The sequence below is a fragment of the Schistocerca serialis genome, chromosome 8, assembly GCF_023864345.2.
Source record: "Schistocerca serialis cubense isolate TAMUIC-IGC-003099 chromosome 8, iqSchSeri2.2, whole genome shotgun sequence".
Taxonomy (NCBI): domain Eukaryota; kingdom Metazoa; phylum Arthropoda; class Insecta; order Orthoptera; family Acrididae; genus Schistocerca; species Schistocerca serialis.
This window is the reverse complement of record NC_064645.1, coordinates 595051397-595071912: the sequence shown is the minus strand read 5'-3', so window position 1 is coordinate 595071912 and position 20516 is coordinate 595051397. Positions and strand designations below refer to the sequence as shown.

General features: G+C 40.5%; 1 protein-coding gene across 1 annotated transcript in view; it reads right to left on the bottom strand.

Moving 5' to 3' along the window:
• Positions 1–20516, bottom strand: part of LOC126417146 (juvenile hormone esterase-like) — a 139061-nt gene that overhangs the window by 98033 nt on the left and 20512 nt on the right. Inside the window, exons 4-7 of the mRNA XM_050085044.1 lie at positions 18100–18250; positions 15148–15333; positions 11665–11840; positions 7938–8103 (exon numbers count right to left, since the gene is read on the bottom strand). Coding sequence (XP_049941001.1) covers positions 7938–8103; positions 11665–11840; positions 15148–15333; positions 18100–18250 — 679 coding nt within the window. The remainder of the gene's footprint in view (positions 1–7937; positions 8104–11664; positions 11841–15147; positions 15334–18099; positions 18251–20516) is intronic.

The following is a 20516-nucleotide window of genomic DNA, read 5'->3' as shown; positions in this document are numbered from 1 at the left end:
CCTAACTAACTTAAGAACATCACACACATCCATGCCCGAGGCAGGATTCGAACCTGCGGCCGTAGCAGCAGTGTAGTTCCGGACTGAAGCGCCTAGAACCGCTCAGCCATAATGGCCGGCGGACAGTGGGGTTCGCAGACTTGCCTGCTCCGTTAAGCTGGATAGATGGTGACCTGCGGCATCTCTGCCGAAATAGCACAATGCTGGTGCACGGACAAGTGTTTTGGAGTATACCATTCAACGTACAGTGTTGAGCAAGGAATTCTACAGGAGACCAACCACTCGTGTTCACATACTGACACAACGACATGATCATTCACGACTGCAGTGGCACGAGACCATTAGGATTCGACGGTAAATTCATGGGAACGTATCGGTTCTTCAGGTTAAACACGCTCTTGCTACAATAAGTCAGTTTTATTTACTTATTTATTTATTGTTCCGTGGGACCAAATTAAGGAGAAGTCTCCATGGTCATGGAACGAGTCAATACATGAAATTATAACACGATATTAGAAACAGATAAAATGAAACATAAAAAAAAACATATCCAGGTGACAAGTCGTAAATTTAAATAAAGAAAATCAACACTGTAACACTGGAATTTGCTTAATTTTTTAGCTCTTCCAGGAGCTCCTCGACCGAATAGAAGGAGTGAGCCATGAGGAAACTCTTCAGTTTAGACTTAAAAGAGTTTGGGCTACTGCTAAGATTTTTGAGTTCTTGTGGTAGCTTATTGAAAATGGATGCAGCAGAATACTGCACTCCTTTCTGGACAAGAGTCAAGGAAGTGCATTCCACACGCAGATTGGATTTCCGCCTAGTATTAACCGAGTGAAAACTGCTAACTCTTGGGAATAGGCTAATATTGCTAACAACAAACGACAGTAAAGAAAATATATACTGTGAGGGCAATGTCAGAATTCCCAGACTATTGAATAGGGGTCGACAAGAGGTTCTCGAACTTACACCACATATAGCTCGAACAGCCCGTTTTTGAGCCAAAACTACCCTTTTTGAATCAGAAGAATTACCCCAAAAAATAATACCATACGACATAAGCGTATGAAAATATGTGAAGTAGACTACTTTTCGTGTTGAAGTGTCACTTATTTCAGATACTGTTCTAATGGTAAATAAAGCAGCATTTAGTTTCTGAACAAGATCCTGAACATGGGCTTTCCACAACAGCTTACTATCTATCCGAACGCCTAGGAACTTGAACTGTTCCGTCTCGCTTATAATATGCCCATTCTGTCTGATCAAAATATCGGTTCTTGTTGAATTGTGAGTTATAAACTGTAAAAACTGAGTCTTACTGTGATTTAGCATCAAATTATTTTCCACAAGCCACGAACTTATTTCATGAACTACATTATTTGATACTGTTTCAATATTACACACAAGGTCCTTCACTATCAAACTGGTGTCATCAGCAAACAGAAATATTTTTGAATCACCTGTAATACTAGAAGGCATATCATTTATATAAATAAGAAACAGCAGTGGCTCCAGCACCGACCCTTGGGGAACGCCCAACTTAACAGTGCCCCATTGAGACTGAACATCATTACCACTCTCAATATTTCGGAGAATTACCATCTGCTTTCTGTTCTTAAAGTAAGTGGCGAACCAATTGTAAGCTACTCCCCTTACTCCATAATGGTCCAACTTCTGCAGTAATATTTTGTGGTCAACACAGTCAAAAGCCTTCGTTAAATCAAAGAAAACACCTAGCGTTCGCAGCCTTTTATTTAATCCATCCAAAACCTCACAGAGAAAAGAGAATATAGCATTGACAGCAAATTATGTGAATTTAAATGCTCCAGTAACCTTGTATATACAACCTTCTCGATAACTTTAGCAAACACCGATGGCACAGAAATAGGTCTATAATTGTCAACATTATCCCTGTCTCCCTTTTTATAAGGTGGCTTCACTACCGAGTACTTTAATCGGTCAGGAAACCGACCACTCCTAAGGGAAAAGTTACAGATATAGCTAAGTACTGAGCTAACATACATAGAACAATACTTCAGTATTCTGCTAGATACCCCGTCATATCCATGAGAGTTCTTGGTCTTTAGTGATTTAATTATTAAGTCAATCTCCCTCTTGTCAGTATCATGGAGGAGCATTTCAGGTAACAGTCTCGGAAGACTTTTATCTAAGAGCGCTATATGATTATCTGTTGGGACTAGGTTTCTATTTAGTTCACCTGCTATATTCAGAAAGTGATTATTAAATACTGTACATATATGCGACTTATCAGTAACACGGACATTCCCACTACGCACTGATTCTATATCCTCGACCTGTCTCTGCAGACCAGCCACTTCCTTTACGACTGACCATATGGTTTTAATTTTATCCTGAGACTTAACTATTCTATCTGCATATCACATACTTTTTGCCTTCCTAATAACATTTTTAAGCACCTTACAATACTGTTTGTAATGGGCTGCTGCATTTAGATTTTGACTGTTTCTAAAGTTTTGATATAATTGCCACTATTTTCTACAAGATATTCTTATCCCTTGTAAGTTAGGTTTTTTTATTGGTAACGCCACCTTTGTATAAAAATCACTGGCTGTGCTGTGTGCATTCTCTTTTACTGTTCAGACTTTGAAAAAAAAGAAAAACACTGTGATTTTACTGTGATGAATCAGGACTGTCTTTATGGACTGTGACAAAATTATAGCTTTTGACCAACATTGTATCAATAAGTGTGTGCATTTGATATCTTTGTTATTGTAATTATGAAAAATTTAATCAAATCATTATTGGCCACTGCCCAAAATAATTTGTAAAATTTTTTGTGGGGAGCATGGGGGCTATGTAAGTCGGCTGTTTAGGTTTTTTTATTGGTAACGCCACCTTTGTATAAAAATCACTGGCTATGCTGTGTGCAGTCTGTGGCTAGTTTGCATTGTTGTCTGCCATTGTAGTGTTGGGCAGCGGCAGCTGGATGTGAACAGCGCGTAGCATTGCGCAGTTGGAGGTGAGCCGCCAGCAGTGGTGGATGTGGGGAGAGAGATGGCGGAGTTTTGTAATTTGTGATGAACTGCTATATATATTATGACTTTTGATGATATTAAGGTAAATACATTGTTTGTTCTCTATTAATATCTTTCATTTGCTAACTATCCCTATCAGTAGTTAGTGCATTCCATAGTTTGAATCTTTTATTTAGCTGGCAGTAGTGGCGCACGCTGTATTGCAGTAGTTCGAGTAACGAAGATTTTTGTGAGGTAAGCGATTGTGAAATGCATAGGTTAATGTTAGTCAGGGCCATTCTTTTGTAGGGATTTCTGAAAGTCAGATTGCGTTGCGCTAAACATATTGTGTGTCAGGTTAAGCACAGTCTTGTATAATTGTTCAAAGGGGACGTTTCACCCTCTAGTCAGCCACCCAGGCTGCCTGTTTGTGCTAGTACCCTGTTTTGAACGTTCTAACGGAAAGCAACTTTCAAAGAGCACGAGAAAAGTCTTGAGAAAAGCATTATATTTATCGTCTACTGTATCAGCGCTATAAACATCATGCCACTCTTGTTCTTTGATAAGGTTTACAAAGGGCTCTACAACAACTGGATCAGCTTTCCTAAACAGCTGATGCCTATATTTAACACGTGTTGCAGCACAAAAATCTTTTAGAGTTAAAATTTGTGCATCATGATCTGAAAGACCATTCACCTTTTTGCTAACAGAATGCCCTTCTAGTACTGAGGAATGAACAAAAATGTTGTCTATGGTTGTTCTACTGTTCCCTTGCACTCTCGTTGGAAAGAATACGGTTAGCATAAGATTATAAGAATTAAGGAGGTCAACCAGCATCCTCTTCCTTGCACAATCACTTATACAATTAATATTGAAGTCACCACATATAACTAACTTTTTGTATTTCCTATAAAGTGAACCAAGAACCTCCTCTAGCTTTAGCAAAAATGTTGTGAAATTGGAGTCTTTGGATCTATAAATAACAACAGTTAGAAGTTTAGCTCCGTTAAATTTAACCACACCTGCACAACATTCAAACACCTTTTCAGTGCAGTACTTTGAAACATCAATTGACTCAAATGGGATGCCGTTTTTCACGTACATAGCTACTCCCCCACACCGCAAAGAGCTCCTCGAAAAGCTGCCAGCCAACCTGTATCCTGGTAAAGGAAGCCTCTGAATTACTTCCTTATTTAAGAGGTGTTCAGATATACCAATAATTTCAGAGTCAACATCTATAAGCAGTTCACTACCTTTATCTCTAATACCTTGTATATTTTGACGAAATATACTAATTCCCTCATTACTCGGATACCTAAGCTTTGTCAAAAGTGGTTCCTTCTCCATAAACACCGTCATCGAAATGTGCAGCCCGTCATGGACGCAGGTTGGTCGGTGCAGTGTCGTGCTGTGGGAGACAGGTTCCTGCTCTTGGAAGGGACCTGTGGTACTAATCGAAGACACGCTGACAGCTTCGAGCTACCTGCATCCTTTCATGCTTGATGTCTTAACCCACGGCGGTGTCACCTTTCAGCAGTATAACTGACCGTGTGTCTAAACCAGAATCGTGCTACAGTGGTTTAAGGAGAATTATAGTGAATTCATAGTGATGTCTCGGCGAAAAAATTCGCCTGAGGTATATCCTATGGAACCCATCTGGATCGTGTCGAGTGCCATCAGAGTGTACGCAAATCAGCTTCCTGTTATTTACGCGAATTACATGACCAGTGCGTAGACATCTAATACTACGTAACTTCACAAACCTACTACCATACTGTCGGATCACTGATACTCAGAATTAGTGATGTATTTCGTTCCAAGGTCGGACAAACAAGCTATTAACCGGAGGTCATAATTTTTTGGCTCATCAGAGTATGTCGTAGATGTGTTTTGTTGAAAATGTCTTTTGTACACAAACTTCAGTCTGTCAACATCCTAAAAATCAACGGAGCCTGTTAATTTTCTTTACCTATAACTGAGCGTATGAGACGATTGAACTATATATCACTAAGTAGTTAGTTTGAAATATTTGTGTAGTAAAAGTGTCACTAGCTGATATTCAGCCTGATTAGGTATTAAGTAGAAAAGGTATGTGTAGTAGAAATCATAATGTGTCATTGAATGAGATACTTTTCGAATGTCTACAAGTCCAATTAAAATTTGGAAATTTGTGGTAAGTTCCAATCGGTCCAAACTGCTGAGGTCATCGGTCCCAAAACCTACACACAACTTAATCCAGCTTAAACTAACTTACCCTAAGGATAACACACACACTTACACCCATGCCCGAGGGAGGACTCAAACCTCCGACGGGTGGAGCTGCGTGAACCGTGCAAAGCGCCACAATTATCGTTATAGGTCTACACAGTGAATCACCTAGAACTTGTACCGCAAATATTGCGGCAACGGAAAGCTCGACTGATGTGTAGTTTTCAGAGTGGAATGGCAGTCTAGCGCCCGTATTGTTAGCCAATAAATAGACTGTAGTAATACTTACACAGTGTATTTTTCGTACAGACATATACTTTTTTAAATGGTACAGCGCCCATCGACATTAAAAAACTAAAATTAGGGTAAATTTGTTGCAGGATTCTAGGACTTCTTTGTGTCATTAAAACTGCTTAGTTGTTAGGTACAATGTTGTTATGTTTGGTTACGGTGTGCTTGTGTGTCATTTGAGCGCATTGACTTGCTAATCAGTTAGTGTGTGACAGTCCGCAGCTCGTGGTCGTGCGGTAGCGTTCTCGCTTCCCGCACCCGGGTTCCCGGGTTCGATTCCCGGCAGGGTCAGGGATTTTCTCTGCCTCGTGATGACTGGGTGTTGTGTGACGTCCTTAGGCTAGTTAGGTTTAAGTAGTTCTGAGTTCTAGGGGACTGATGACCACAGATGTTAAGTCCCATAGTGCTCAGAGCCATTGGAATAGGTCGTGAGTGGACGACGGGATACACTAATGCAGAAGAAGCGGACATGCTCCTCCTGTACAGAGAATGTAGAAAAATGCTTTTCATTCTTGGACGGTGTAAGCAGTTAGATATTCCAATAGGCGTCAACCGTTTCGACAATTATTTATCAATGTCTTCAACTAATTACTTGAAAGTGATAGCGTAACACGTAGACAACGTAACAAAAGGAAACTAGTGACGACAGAAGAGAGGGAAATTACTGTTCTCGATGCTGTTGCTGTTGATGTGCGGAATCTCTGCAATATCACGAGGAAATGGCATGAGTCAGGCCACTGTCCTACTCATTCTCCATCGACATAGTCCATCCCTATCACACGAGTCTCCGTCAAGAGCTGCGTGGGACCGATTAAGAAATTCATATTAACTTCTGTACAGCATACTCTATATATGTCATGTATCTTGTTTAGAGATGAAGCCACATTTACCAGTCATGGCCGGGTAAACCGCCGAAACATGCTCTATAGTTCTGTTGACAATCCCCGTTGGCTTCGTGAGGTGGGACGTCAGCGTTCACGGAGCGTAAATGTATGGTGTGGCATAGTGAATCATCGGCTCATAGGCCCGTTGTTCATAGATAGAAAACTGAGCCTCGGGCATGGATGTGTGTGATGTCCTTAGGTTAGTTAGGTTTACGTAGTTCTAAGCTCTAGGGGACTGATGACCTCACAAGTTCAGCCCCATAGTGCTCAGAGCCATTTGAACCATTTGTAGAAAACTGAATGCGCATAGGTATCAAAGCCTCCTAACAGAACATCTTCCACGGATGCTAGAAGACGTTCATCTGCAGATTGGAAGGAAACTATGGTACCAACATTATGGCTGTCCTGCTCATGGTACACCGAGTACTACAGCATGTCTTCATGAATTGTTTCCAATCCGTTGGACTGGACGAGACGACACGTACTTTGGCCGGCCCTTTTCCATGATATGACGCCTGTAGGCTTTTCTCTGTGGAGAAAGCTGAAAGACGAATTCTACAAGGAAATACCAACTACACTGGATTACATGCAACGATGTATTATAGCAGCCTGCTCGGACATCTCTGCTGAAATATTAGCAGTCTTTCCATACCAGACTGGAAGCGTCTATTGCAGCCGCCTGTTTGTCATTTTGAACATAACCTGTGATGTTCAGTTGTTCCGTTACTGGTTAGAATCCACATAACTATTGTGTCCACCTTTGTTGTTCTTTATTGTTTGCTGCCACAGATATTGAACAAGTGTCGATATGGGAACTTTTCAGATGCGATATATCGTTAACGACTCACTAGAACTCTGTGACAAGCGCCACTGGCATTTTCCAAAAATGATTCAAATGGCTCTGAGCACTATGGGACTTAACATCTGAGGTCATCAGTCCTCTAGAAATTAGAAGTACTTAATCCTAAGAAAAATAAGGACATCACACACATCCAAGCCCGAGGCAGGATTCGTACCTGCGACCGTAGCAGTCGCGCGGTTCTGGACTGAAGCGCCTAGAACCGCTCGGCCACCGTTCAGGGTAAACAGTTTTTTACAGATAAGTTAAGGAAACAGGAAACTATGAATATCTGTCTTCCGGAACAAACAATAGTGGGGTCAAAAGTGTTGCAGTCAAGCAGCCATTCACAAAGCAACGTGCTAGGAATGGACTCTGTTCTCCCGTGTATCGAAATCTGCAGCAAAAATAACGAGTATTATGGAGCAGCCAAGATATCAACGAATAGCGTCAAACAGTGCGAACACTGACTGTTGATGAACGGCACCATTCTGAAGGTCTTCTCATCTGTATTTTGAATCTCTCTACTCTCGAATATCAGACGTGTGTCCCAAACAGAAAGTTTCACTTGAGTGAGAGCCATTGTTTAACGAGTGACAGTACGGAACTTAATAATTTGCTACAGTCGGAAACAGGGATATCGGTACATCGCCATTATAAAGCGTTCGTTTCTGAGAACACAGCAGAGAGTCACTCGAGGGAAAAGTTGGTGCCACTTACCGCCCTGCATCTGCAAGTTGTACTCGCCAGTGGTAACCCCGGTTAGGAGCGGCATGTGGGTGTAGTTGCCTGCGGTGGCCCACGCTCCGAGCCTGCTGTGGTCAGCCGTCATGAATGCCCCCTCCGCTTCAGGCTCTATGGCGATCATGAAGCCCACACCACAGCTCTGAAAGACACAAAAAGACATAAACATAAAATGTTTCGCCAGAGGGAGCATCTTATATCTAGTCGTCTACGCAATGTTCTAGCTATAAAATCAAGTCAAAATACACTTCAGTATTTTTTGATACTTAATCGACATTTTGTAGTAATAGCCAGATTTATCGTTAAAATTGCTGCGTGGATGCGGCGATGCTCCTGTTAAAGCAGCCGACTGTTTGGACGAGAACACACAGCCAGCGCACTGAAGACCATCTAACGAGGACTACATGTTAGTCAACAGAATATTTCTGCATGTATTTTTATTTTTTATAGCTTTCTCTTCCTTTATTGTCTTTTCAATAGAGATAAAGAGAGCAAATTCTTATCCATTTTGCTGATTGCAAGGGGGGGTAACATCCCCCCTCCCCCCCCCCCCCCCGACTCCCTGTTTTGACACCACTGTCATTACTGCATGTAACGTATATGCAGTCTTAAGTCTGTGAATAAAGGTGTGTTAAATTTAAAAAAATTTCGAACGATATTTAATAAAATATTGACAACTGAGAATTTATTTACAAAACGTGTATGGAGCCACTTCAGTTGCACAAAATTTCGTATTGACCATGGTGTAGATATTCTGATGAAGATTTCCCGCCGGCCGGTGTGGCCGTGCGGTTCTAGGCGCTTCAGTCTGGAACCGCGTGACCGCTATGGTCGCAGGTTCGAATCCTGCCTCGGGCATGGATGCGTGTGATGTCCTTAGGTTAATTATGTATAAGTAGTTCTAAGTTCTAGGGGACTGATAACCACCGATGTTAAGTACCATAGTGCTCAGAGCCATTTGAACCATTTTTGAAGATCTCCCTAGTGCAATTAAAACCACGGTCAATTGAAAAAATGTTGATCAACCGAAGTGGCTGTACACACATCTCGTAAGTAAATAGCGAACGATTGCTGGATCACAGCCAATAAAATGTTTAATTAATAATTTATCTTTGCGGTGCGTGCAATATGTGATTCCTTCCCGCCGGAGGTTCGAGTCCTCAATCGGGAATGGGTGTGTGTGTGTGTGTGTGTGTGTGTGTGTGTGTGTGTGTTTTATTCTTAGCATAACTTAATTTAAGTAGTGTGTAAGTCTTGGGATCGATGATCTCAGCAGATTGGTCCCTTAGTTATTCACACACATTTGAACATATGAACAATATGTGATTAGAAAACGGAACTCTTACATTTGTTATAAAAATTGAACATCAGATGTGTGATATGTAGCAAATATTTTCTGAATTTTATATTTAAACGGTGTAGATATTCGGACTGAGCTAAAAAAGCGCATACGGAGATCCGTAACAGCAATCAATGGATTATCCACATAACATTCTCAACCGCCGTCGAATGAGCCACGCGATACATCGGGAAAGTCACCTAAATTTTAGTGAGTTAAGGTTCCTCGGAAATCTTCAATGTCGATTTTGTACGGAATTTTTGAGGGTTGAATTGATATTTGAGTCCTGAACTTCACGTAATGACACTGTAAATGCCAAAAAAACTACAAAAATCCCACTGTCGAGTGGTCTACTTGTAAGAAAAAGTATGTAAAAGTTATGTAACGATCGGACAGTCAACGTAAAGGATCAACAGCACACAAAAATTATCTGAGAATTAGCCATTATTTTAACAGATGGACAGAATTGCAAAGACCTACTACGATATGTCGTTGTCTCATAGATGTTTAAGTACACTATCGCTTCGGATTTGTTTTTTCTGTGAAAGAATGGCTACATGCTGACCAGTTAATTAACTAGAGTTTTGTGAAAGGAATCGTATTCAAAAATCCTGATTGCTATTCGAGCACATACAGTTATTATCACTTTACAAATTCTTATATAGGGTAAAAGATTTTGTCAAGCACAAACGAATTCGGTTTATGTCCCACGCTCTCATTATTTCCCATCATCTTTCATTTACATAGGGAGTGACCAAATGTTTTTATTGGTGCTCTCTGGGCAACAGTGAGATTAAGTGATGAAGAGCCAAGGCTAATTTTGGTCCTACTATTATATTTAACTCTGTTTCCTTAGTGTAAAACTGCGACTTCTTATTCTCGATCAAATTCATGACAGGGTAACAGCATTGTTAGGCTATTCGCAATGTGCAGTGGCCTTTTTTACGGAGATGCCTGCATTAATCTTTGAGCATGTTTATGTTTATTCTCTATCATCAGATTCGGCATTTATACGTACAGGGATGCTAATGATTTCAGGCGATCTGTGCTATGTGCTTTCCAGTTAAAGTTGTGGTCCACATTGACTCCTAGGAAATTTGAACATTTACTCTTACATATTTCATTTAGTTCTTACTTTAGCATTATTGATAATGATAAATACTGTGTCTTTTCCTCTTTGTCCTTATTTACTAAGAACCGGTCCTGTTGTTGTACCTCTGTCTCCTCCTTAGAACGCCATCTCATAACAGAGGTTGGTGACACACATAGTTAGCTCTGATCTTAACACTGAAGCGTAGAAGGCTTCTTTTGATGTATGTGTATGCATCTTCAAATATCTTTCAACCACTATTCTCTCTGATTGCTAACGGACCATCCGCCATTTATTTTTCCTGTAATAAAGAATATTTTTTGTCCCTTGCTCCTAAAAATGTAGCCCATACTGTGTTTTGCAGTATGAAGTAGAATTATTTTTAATCCGATAAAGGAGCTCGGTATTAGATATAAATGTACTATCTAAACCGACATATGAAAATTTTTGGTGGACTGGTACGAGAACCCCAGGCCTTCCGCTTATGAGCGGCAGCCTTATCACTTACGCTTTAGATAGTAGACATACAACTATGAATGTTAAGTTGAATTTCAGGAATAAATTTCAAAATTTGGAAATGTAGTTCATCATCAAAGACAAATACAATATTAGGTGACGGCGGGCCTATGACGAAACTGACAACGACGGCTTGTCTTGATTCTAAATCCTGCACGGGAAGCACGAGATGTGCGAGTATGGGTAAATGGCTTAACAATCTGTGAGAAGAAATAGATAGGTGTGTGATATATGTGGAAGTTTGGGTCGGTGCGGGGAGCATACTTGGATAGCCTCGGTGGCGAGGCGACCGCTCACGGTAAGTGGTCCCGCTCGAATTTTCGATATCACTTTATGTAGTATATCTATAACTATTGTAGCTAAGGTGAAGTTCAGGAATAAATTTCACTGGCCATTTGTTGCTTTGCGGATTAATATGAAAGGAGGTTCAAATTCAAATGGATCCAAGCACTATGGGACTTAACATCTGAGGTCATAAGTCCCCTAGACTTAAAACTACTTAAACCTAACTAACCTAAGGACAGCACACACATCCATGCCCAAGGCAGGATTGGAACCTGTGACCATAGCAGCAGGGTGGTTCCGGACTGAAGCGCCTAGGACTGCTCGGCTACAGCGGCCGGCTGAAAGGAAGTATTTACATGTTGTTGCAGTAAATTAAAAATAAATGGTGTGTAATGGAACACTCTGCGTGTTGAGCGGTTAGTTTCATTTGCCTGAGCTACACATAGCGCCGGGAATATCTGTCAGAGGCGCACCGTGTTGTAGAGCGAGTTAGCCTCCACCGACTGCAGGAAGGTGAGCAGCTCCTGAGGATCCTCTGTCTGCAGGCCCAGCTCCGCGCCGATGCAGAAGGCGATCTCGCGGTTCGTGTCCGCGATGTGGTCTCCTCCGAGGGCCGATCCACTCATTGAGATACCGGCCCGGAACAGTCCTACAGCAAACACGACAGAAGATCAGTAGTTGCTAAAGGCAGGTTCCAAGTTGCGACAGTGCAGACTGCAAAGTAAATCTGTTACCGGAGCCTTGCTGGACGCTGTCCCGAATCAGATGCAAATGAATGTAATGCTGTTTCAGAACCTCTCACAATGAATTTCACTAATGATACAATAATGCTCAACGATCTTCAGTCTGCTTGGGTCTGCAGCAGCGACGAACTGTTTGACTGAATTGTTACTACATGTAGCAGTACTTTTTTTAAATTTATTTGTATACTCTTGTACAGTTTCGATCTTTGACCATTTTCAGGTATTTTGAGAAGTGGAAGCAGCAAGCAGCAGCAGTTCGTTACACTGACAAACGTTTAGACGTTAATGAACTTTTCATAACTGGGATTCATAGTCACGTGAAATTTCTTGAAAGAGATCATGTTTACGCCAGTGACTGTTAAACGCCGACCGCGGTGACCGAGCGGATCTAGGCGCTTCAGTCCGGACCCGCGCGACTGCTAAGGTCGCAGGTTCGAATCCTGCCTCGGGCATGGATGTGTGTGATATCCTTAGGTTAGTTAGGTTTAAGTAGTTCTATGTTCTAGAGGACTGATGACCTCAGATGTTAAGTCCCATAGTGCTCAGGGCCATTTGAACCATTTGACTGCTAAACTTTTTATTTCCACTACAGCAATTTGGGCCTTAGGAAACTATCAAGTGCAAATGTGCAAATGACAATGGCATATAAATGTGTCACCTTGTATAAAGTAGATATGGCTTAAAGCCAAAACATCTGCACTTGATAATGGCCTAAGGTCGAACATGCAACAGAGAAATAAAAAGTTTAACAGTCACTGGCGTAAACATGATGTCTTTCGAGAAAGTTTAGACGTTAAATGCAGTAAAAAAAATCAGCTGATAAAATTTTGTAGGGTTAAGAAAAACTTGCAGCACTGAAATTAGGAACAGCCAAGAGTACAAAAGCAAAACAAATCCAGGATCAACTGTAAGAAACTTAAGGCAATCAAGGGAAAGCAACTGCTCATGTGTTCTTTATCCATCACAAACTATGCAAGACGCCTCTAAACAACAAACCGGAAAACAGAATAAATTTATTATTTCGTAGTTGAGAATTTGTTTCCTTTATTTCAGTCTGCCATCACAAAAGCTCTACTCAGGCTTTCGATTTCGGTCAGTGGTGGCCATCTTCTACGTGTTTAAATTGTATTCTAATATAGTTAAGCCAGAGTTGACGAAATAAAATCGATAGTCTTAGAACATGCTTTGTGGTCACAGACTGGAATAAAAGAAACAAATCCTACCCTTTGTGTTTCAGCATTGCTGAATCTCAATCAATACGAGATCAAATACACCAGTTGTCACGCGTGACAACCCTTCGTTAAGCATCCAAGCATTTGAGGTGTGATGACACAGATGAATGTTGAAAACTTGGCAGACTGATAAAATAAGGAATGAGGGTGTCCTGCGCAAATCAGAGAGGATAGGAATCTGTGGAATACAAAGACAAGGACAAATAATTGAGGACCTAGGTTGCAAAAATGGTTCAAATGGCTCTGCGCACTATGGGACTTAACATCTGTAATTAGTCCCCTAGAACTTAGAACTACTTAAACCTAACTAACCTAAGGACATCACACACATCCATGCCCGAGGCAGGATTCGAACCTGCGACCGTAGCGGTCACGAAGTTCCAGACTGAAGCTCCTAGAACCGCTCGGCCACACCGGCCGGCCCTAGGTTCTGAGATGAAGAGGTTGGCACAGGAGAGGAATTCGTGGCGGACCGTATCCTACCAGTCAGAAGACTGAGGATTAAAAAAAAAAAAAAAAACTGGACTCAACAATGAGTTTTCGGTTGTTTGTTCTTCAGTGTGTTTCAGCGTTGCTGCCATGAAGGTGGCCGACCGCGATCGCTTCGTCGATACCGAATTGAATGGTCACGTTTCGTAGCAATATGGAACAGAAATTCCCATTTAGACAACTATGGCCGCATTTGAAGAACTTATGAATATAGGACGTGTACTCGAAATTCCTAGCATGATTTTGTTACTATAATTCAGTAATACCTTTTTGTAGGGCTTACAACAAACTAATAGTGGAATCTCAATCTATTGTGCTTAGTGGACTTTGAAACAGTTCATCAGAGATAAGGATAAGAGTAATTATTGGTAGAATGAAGAGAAACATCACAGCGTCCTGGGTAATCACTAACTTCCAGCACGCTGGAGTAGCTTGTGTCAGCAACTTCTGTTGATCATTAGAACGAAAAACCAGTCAAAGTTTCAAATTTTCACTTTTTATTAACCTGATGACTAGTTTTGGGGTGAGACCCATTTTCAAATCATCATAACATAGTCAAAAATGGCACTTCCAAAGACGTCAAAAATGTGCAATGGGCATTTACAGTGCATCCAAATATCTGTACGCACTGTAATTGTTCATTGCACATTTTTGACATGTTCGGAAATATCATTTTCGACTACGTTTTGATGATTTGAAAATGGATCTCATATGGTTCCCTTTTGTTCCAGGATGAGATGAGTTGCATTTGAGATGCATTTTCCAGACAACGATAATTATTGCTGTGGTTACTACCATTTCTCTGTACAAGCGTAAGAAAATTATGTCTCGAAGAAGAGTACGATGTACCCTTCCCAACGTTTGTTAGTTTCTGGTAAACCTTCCACAGTGTGAACACTTTCCGGCACCCTAGCTCAGATACGATATTGTTTCTGACCGTCGTTTAATGGATCTGACACAAAAGCTCCGGTGTAAATACCAGTATTAATTGAAATGAATATAGGCAGCTCAGCGTATTGCAAGTTTTGCTCCAGCAGTAAAAGAAAAGGATACATAGTTAGAAGAAGATATTTACTGAAATGCGTTATGATCGGGAAATTAAAAACATTTTTTCCGCCATACCTTCCACCTACAGATGTTCGTTATTCCGACTACAGTAAAAACAAATGACGTTACATAATACATTAATGAAACTTCAATGATTTGTTACTATGTATTATTGTAAATATTCACGGCAATACACTTTCATTGGGAAGCGTAACTTCGCAGTTCCTCAATAAGGACAAACAAGTTAAGCGTGAGGTTTAAAGTGATTTTCTCTGGTATTCAACAGGTGTCTAATAGATCATGATATACGGCCGACACTCTCCTTGGAACATCTGTGAAGCAAATAACGTGAGTCGAATCTCTAAACGCCTCGCCCACGTTGACTGTCCGACAGATGCACCAATACGAAGTTCACGCAGCTTCTGAAACGATGACAGATGCATACCTCTGGAGAGCGGCGAGTACATGTGCATCTCGACGCTGATGCCGCCGGAACTCTGTCCGAAGAGCGTCACCTGGTCGGGGTCGCCACCAAATGCGCGGATGTTGTCCTGCACCCACTGCAGACCAGCCGCCTGGTCCTTGAAAACGTTGTTGCCCATGGCGATCGGGTCACTCAAGCTCAGCAGCCCTGCACAGCACGCGAAACATTTCGTATAAAGTCAAGTCCCAATTTTACAACTTGTTTAAAGGTATAAATGAAAATTTAAACAGTGAAGCAAGAATAAGACAGATAAACGTATAAGGAATTACACCAACATGAAAGTTCACAGATTGCATGTGCACTCTTATGAAAAATGTTATATGGAATGGGCGACCTGTCACGGAGCTTGGGCTAAGCTGAACATAACTAACGAAAAACTTACGAGGAGTAGTAAACGGAAAAAGAGACGACGGCTTAGCTTTCAAACTGAGTAAGACACATAGGTTCTCAAACAAGATTACATAGGAAGGAAGAAATATTAATGTTTAACGTCCTGTCGAAGTCGAAATGAGTTGCCACTGAGCTGGGAGAGAATGTAGAAGAAAATTGTCTAAAGTATTTTCAAGGAAGCCATCCACTTTAGCGAATTAGGAAAACGTGGGTAGCTGGAAGCAGATCTCAATCGTTATCCACTCCAGCGGGAGTCCAGTGTCTTATCGATGCGTAACTCGGTTAAATTACGTAATACTGTCGTAGCAGGGAACGTTACACAAGTACAGGGACGCAGATAAAGAATGGGTTCATCAACAGTAGGTATACTGATATAAAGTGGCTCCATGTTAGTAAGGAAGAAGTTACACTTTTATACATTATCCCGATTTACCGAGGAGACGTATTTTCTGTAGATAAATTTAAGTCATTCGGAGACAGTTCCTTAAACAGCTGTTTCCTACGAAGAAAATTAAGCGAACATAAAAATACAAAGATGTAAATGTGAAACACTTGAAAGTTAAACTTCTCATTGGACATATAGAAGCATGTGTTGGAAATAAATGTCACTAGGTGAAAGTGAAAATAGACGCAGTGAATGCTGCAGGAAATAAAGCTAGTGTCTAGTTGGCCTCAAAAGGAGGTAGATCAATAAACAAACGACGCTCACATCACCGTAGCTAGCAACGCTAGTGTTACGTTATTGAATCTACATAAGAAATATATCGACTGTTGCAAAAACTGCAACTTTATTCTAGAAAGATAGAACACTAAATGTAGGAATGAGAAGATTTAGGAATAAAAGAGGCACCAGTGTTAAATACTAGTTCGGTCTACCTGATGAACAAGCGCCAACGATGAAACTAGGGTAGATGTATGTTGAAAAAAAAAGTCTTAGGAGGAGTATGTGTATTTACTAATAATAACTTTTTTTATTCAGACATGATTCTCTTAAACCGCACTTTACCATGAGCAAATTTTGATTGAAGTGTATTCAGCATTCTACTGGAGTGAAATCAGAAATGAGCAATGGAGATTAAAGTACTGAAACCGGGCTATAAAGAACACTTACTTTAAAGAGATGGACGATGGAAAATTCTCACACGGACTGTGTAAGAAATATGATACATATTCTCTTGTGACAAATAGTGAAATGAGATCGGCAGTGTGAAAGTGTGGTGGTGCAGTGCTGTTCCCATACGTTCGGAAAGGGATGTTCGCAGAGTTTTCACATTAACAAGCCTACGGTTTCCGATAGGTGTTCAAAATTGCGGGTACTGTGGTCTCTGTAACCATGGCACCCCTCTATTTGAATCACGAAGCAAGTACAACGGTAATAACATATTCTGTGCTACTCGTGGCAGTGGACATTTTAAACAATTACTGCACGGAAATGATACGTAATTGAATTAATTGTAGAACTTCACTATGCACTACATTGTAATCCATACGCCAAAGAACAGGAACCTTTCCTGAGTAGAGTTCGTTCTGAACTTGAAACCCAGACATCAGGCGGGTCTCAATTACATGTTGTAATCTGCTCGTGTAGCACGCAATCCGGGTTGGCCTAGGTTAGAATTCTGCTGAGCAAAAGAATTTCCAGAAGCTCCACTAATATTGCCCCTTTGTGTGTGTATATTGTGTATTGAAGTGGGGACCTAGAAACGATGGAGAGGCTTCGTCCCGCTGTAGCCCTCAGTGGTTCACAACCCCACGATAGGCCACAGCAGTCCACCCTCCCCACCACCGCCCCACACCGAACTCAGGATTATGGTGCGGTTCGATCTCCAGTGGAAACCCCCCCCCCCCTTGCCTCTTCCTATCATCATTAATTTTGCGAGAAATGAAAATCAGAAAGCTGGAGAGATGGATATTTCTCAGATGAGTGCCACTCATTGATAAAGGAATACTTAACGAATAAAAAAATAAACAAACGAAAACAATATCTAACGCCCCAAAGTTAAACAGAAAGAGTTATCCATAGTTAAGGGCGGTGTGATATGTTACCCCACGCTGTCCTGACATTTAATAACGATTACAATAATTGCCGAATCTAATAGACGCAGATATCAGTGTCATCTCTTACCAAAAGTAGTGCGTATACCCTATCTATAGTCAAAATCGCCATAGTCAGAATCGCGAAAAATATACTTTCAGCATCCTGCTTGGTTTCCAGTGAAGAGGAAGCTTGTACAAAGGATAGGCTACTTCCTCACTAACGTCTACTTGTACATTCCAAAGGCGCTTCATACGTTATAGTTGTATGTTAATAGAGAAAATCCAAGTTTACGTACACGTCTCGTTGCCTTGCCAACAGATCAGTTAATTATGTATAATACTGATTACCACTTAACATAATTCGCTGAGGCATTACCATTACACTGACACTATCAGGTGCGCGTCCACCGTATCGTGTCAACCCTTTCCATCACCTTCGCCACAATGCACTTGACAGCGCAGCTACTTTTCGGAAGCGAGACTTACCCATCACCCCCACTCGGTAGTTGAGCAGAACGACAACGACGCCCTCATCTAGCAGGAAGTCGGGCCCCCACTGTTCCTTGGAGTTGCTGCCGAGGGTGAAGTGACCGCCGAAGATCCACACCATGACCGGTAGCAGCGCATCCTCCGAAACCTGTCGTATGCAGAAATATGGTAGGTGGTTCATAAATACATTCAGACATATGTTTGAATTTCTTAAGGGGAGACGGAAGGCAAATCGGTTCAAGTAATCGATTTCTAGATTTTTGCGTATTTTAAATGCCCGCTATTTCCTGGGTAAAACAGTTTTTGTTTCATAAAAATACGATAACCTTTTCGTGAGTTATGATAGTTTTCCTGACGCTCTGTGCTATCGGTCATTCAAGTTCAACGTCTTATTTTTTGCACCATGCAGAGATAATGCACAGGTCTCATTTATTCCTTGCACGTTATTACCTGCGTCTATTGTTCTATTGTCAAGGTTTCTTACCCTGCATCTACTACCGATACTCATGGATCTGACCGTGCTTGTTATTGTTTCAGAGCGTGGTAAAGATCGCCTGACAAATGTTGAAATAGAATACAGAATTATTATAGCCTGACCATAAAAAGAAATGTTAATTTAGATACATGAAAAAACCGTATAGTCTATCTTTTTTCCATAAGATGTCCACAAATGCATATCCTGAGCACTGGTTTTGCCCCTGTGAGCGTTACACTTGGCGCAAGTACTGGAGAAGTGCAGCACTTGACAACAAAAATTCCTTACCTGCAGCAGTAATGAACGAAATTAAACCTGTGGTTAGAGTTGTAAAGGAACTTTGTTCAAGAAATTTCTTCATGGGAAAACGCAAAAATTAAATGAATTTGTGAATTCTGTCATTTGGACCCGGTTACGGAAAACTGTACTTGTTCAGATTACAACCCTCAAATCAGATGTCTATGACAATATTTTATGCTTCAACGATGGTATAATAAGAAAACTAGATCTTTTGGATGTATTGGGCATAAAATCTAGTGATATATTGGAAAATCCTTGGTACAAATAGGTGAGGAGAAAATCCCTAAATCAGAAACTGCTAATTTAAAATGAGCAAAAGAAGCTAGACAGAAAAGAAGAGGGACCAAGAGAAGGAAAGAAGATCAGTATAATTCATATGATGCTCAGTATAGTGCAGGAAAATATTTGTGCAAAGTAATTCTCATCAAGAACTAGACTAAAATTGCAATACTAAATTTTAAATTAATTTTCTCAATACTATATTTTTATCTTCAGGTATTATTATTTTCCAAACTAATTGAGTTAGAAATATGAAATTTGGTCAATTTATACTCAGGATGGTAGTAAGTTATTACAAGAAAACTGAGAACCGGAAACCCAACTGAAACTGTTTTATAATAATTAATGTATTTGAAAAAGTGAAATTTTATTAGTGAAAGATAAAAAAAAAATCCCTCAAATCTGTAGTAGGTATTTTGTTCATTTTACTTATAAATGCAGGCATATATGTTACATACATTAAGTAAAAATTTCATTGTCTTCTTAAATGTGTACCTGTTAATGGGTGAAATAGCATTGGCAGAATAGGTGTAAAAATAGCCTTCCGTCTCTCCTCAGAGCAATAAAGTTTCTTATAATGTATTGTGTACTGAAATCATTTATCAATATTGGATAAAACGTTATTGTTTTTCAAGTCGTCTCACCTGGAATAAAATCTTCAAGCCTTCGACAGCTGTCACCACAATCGACCTCAGTAACGCAGAACACTGACTGCTATCACCTAGCCTACCCCACCCAGGCCGTGAGAAGTTTTAACCACTGAGAAGCATGGTGAAGACACTTGCCGAAAGCCTAAGAACTTTATCTGAATAGACGCTGTTTCATTTTATTTAACTATGCCACCGTAAAACTCAAAAGACACAATTTTGATCATTATTATCCTTTTCTGGTATATTAAACATAATCATTAAATATATCATTTCATACACACCAGTCTCATACTAATGCACGCTTCTACCCATCAACCAATTTGCGTAATTTGTTTCAACAAATTACTTCATATTTATACGTGACTTAAACTTTGTCTTATTATGTGAGGATTCGTGAACCTCACACCCATACTAGAAAATACCAAAAAAAAAAAAAAAAAAAAATATCCTTTCTCATTAGTGACTGAACTGACGATACGTATACAATACATAAAGTGGCAGCGTGAAGATAAAGACATTTGTAATGTTAGTACACTACTGCCCATTAAAACTGCTGCACCATGAAGAAGACGTGATACAGACGCGAAATTTAACCAACAGGAAGAAGATGCTGTGATATGCAAATGATTAGCTTTTCAGAGCTTTCACACAAGGTTGGCGCCGGTCGCGACACCTACAACGTGCTGACATGAGGAAAGTTTCCAAACGAT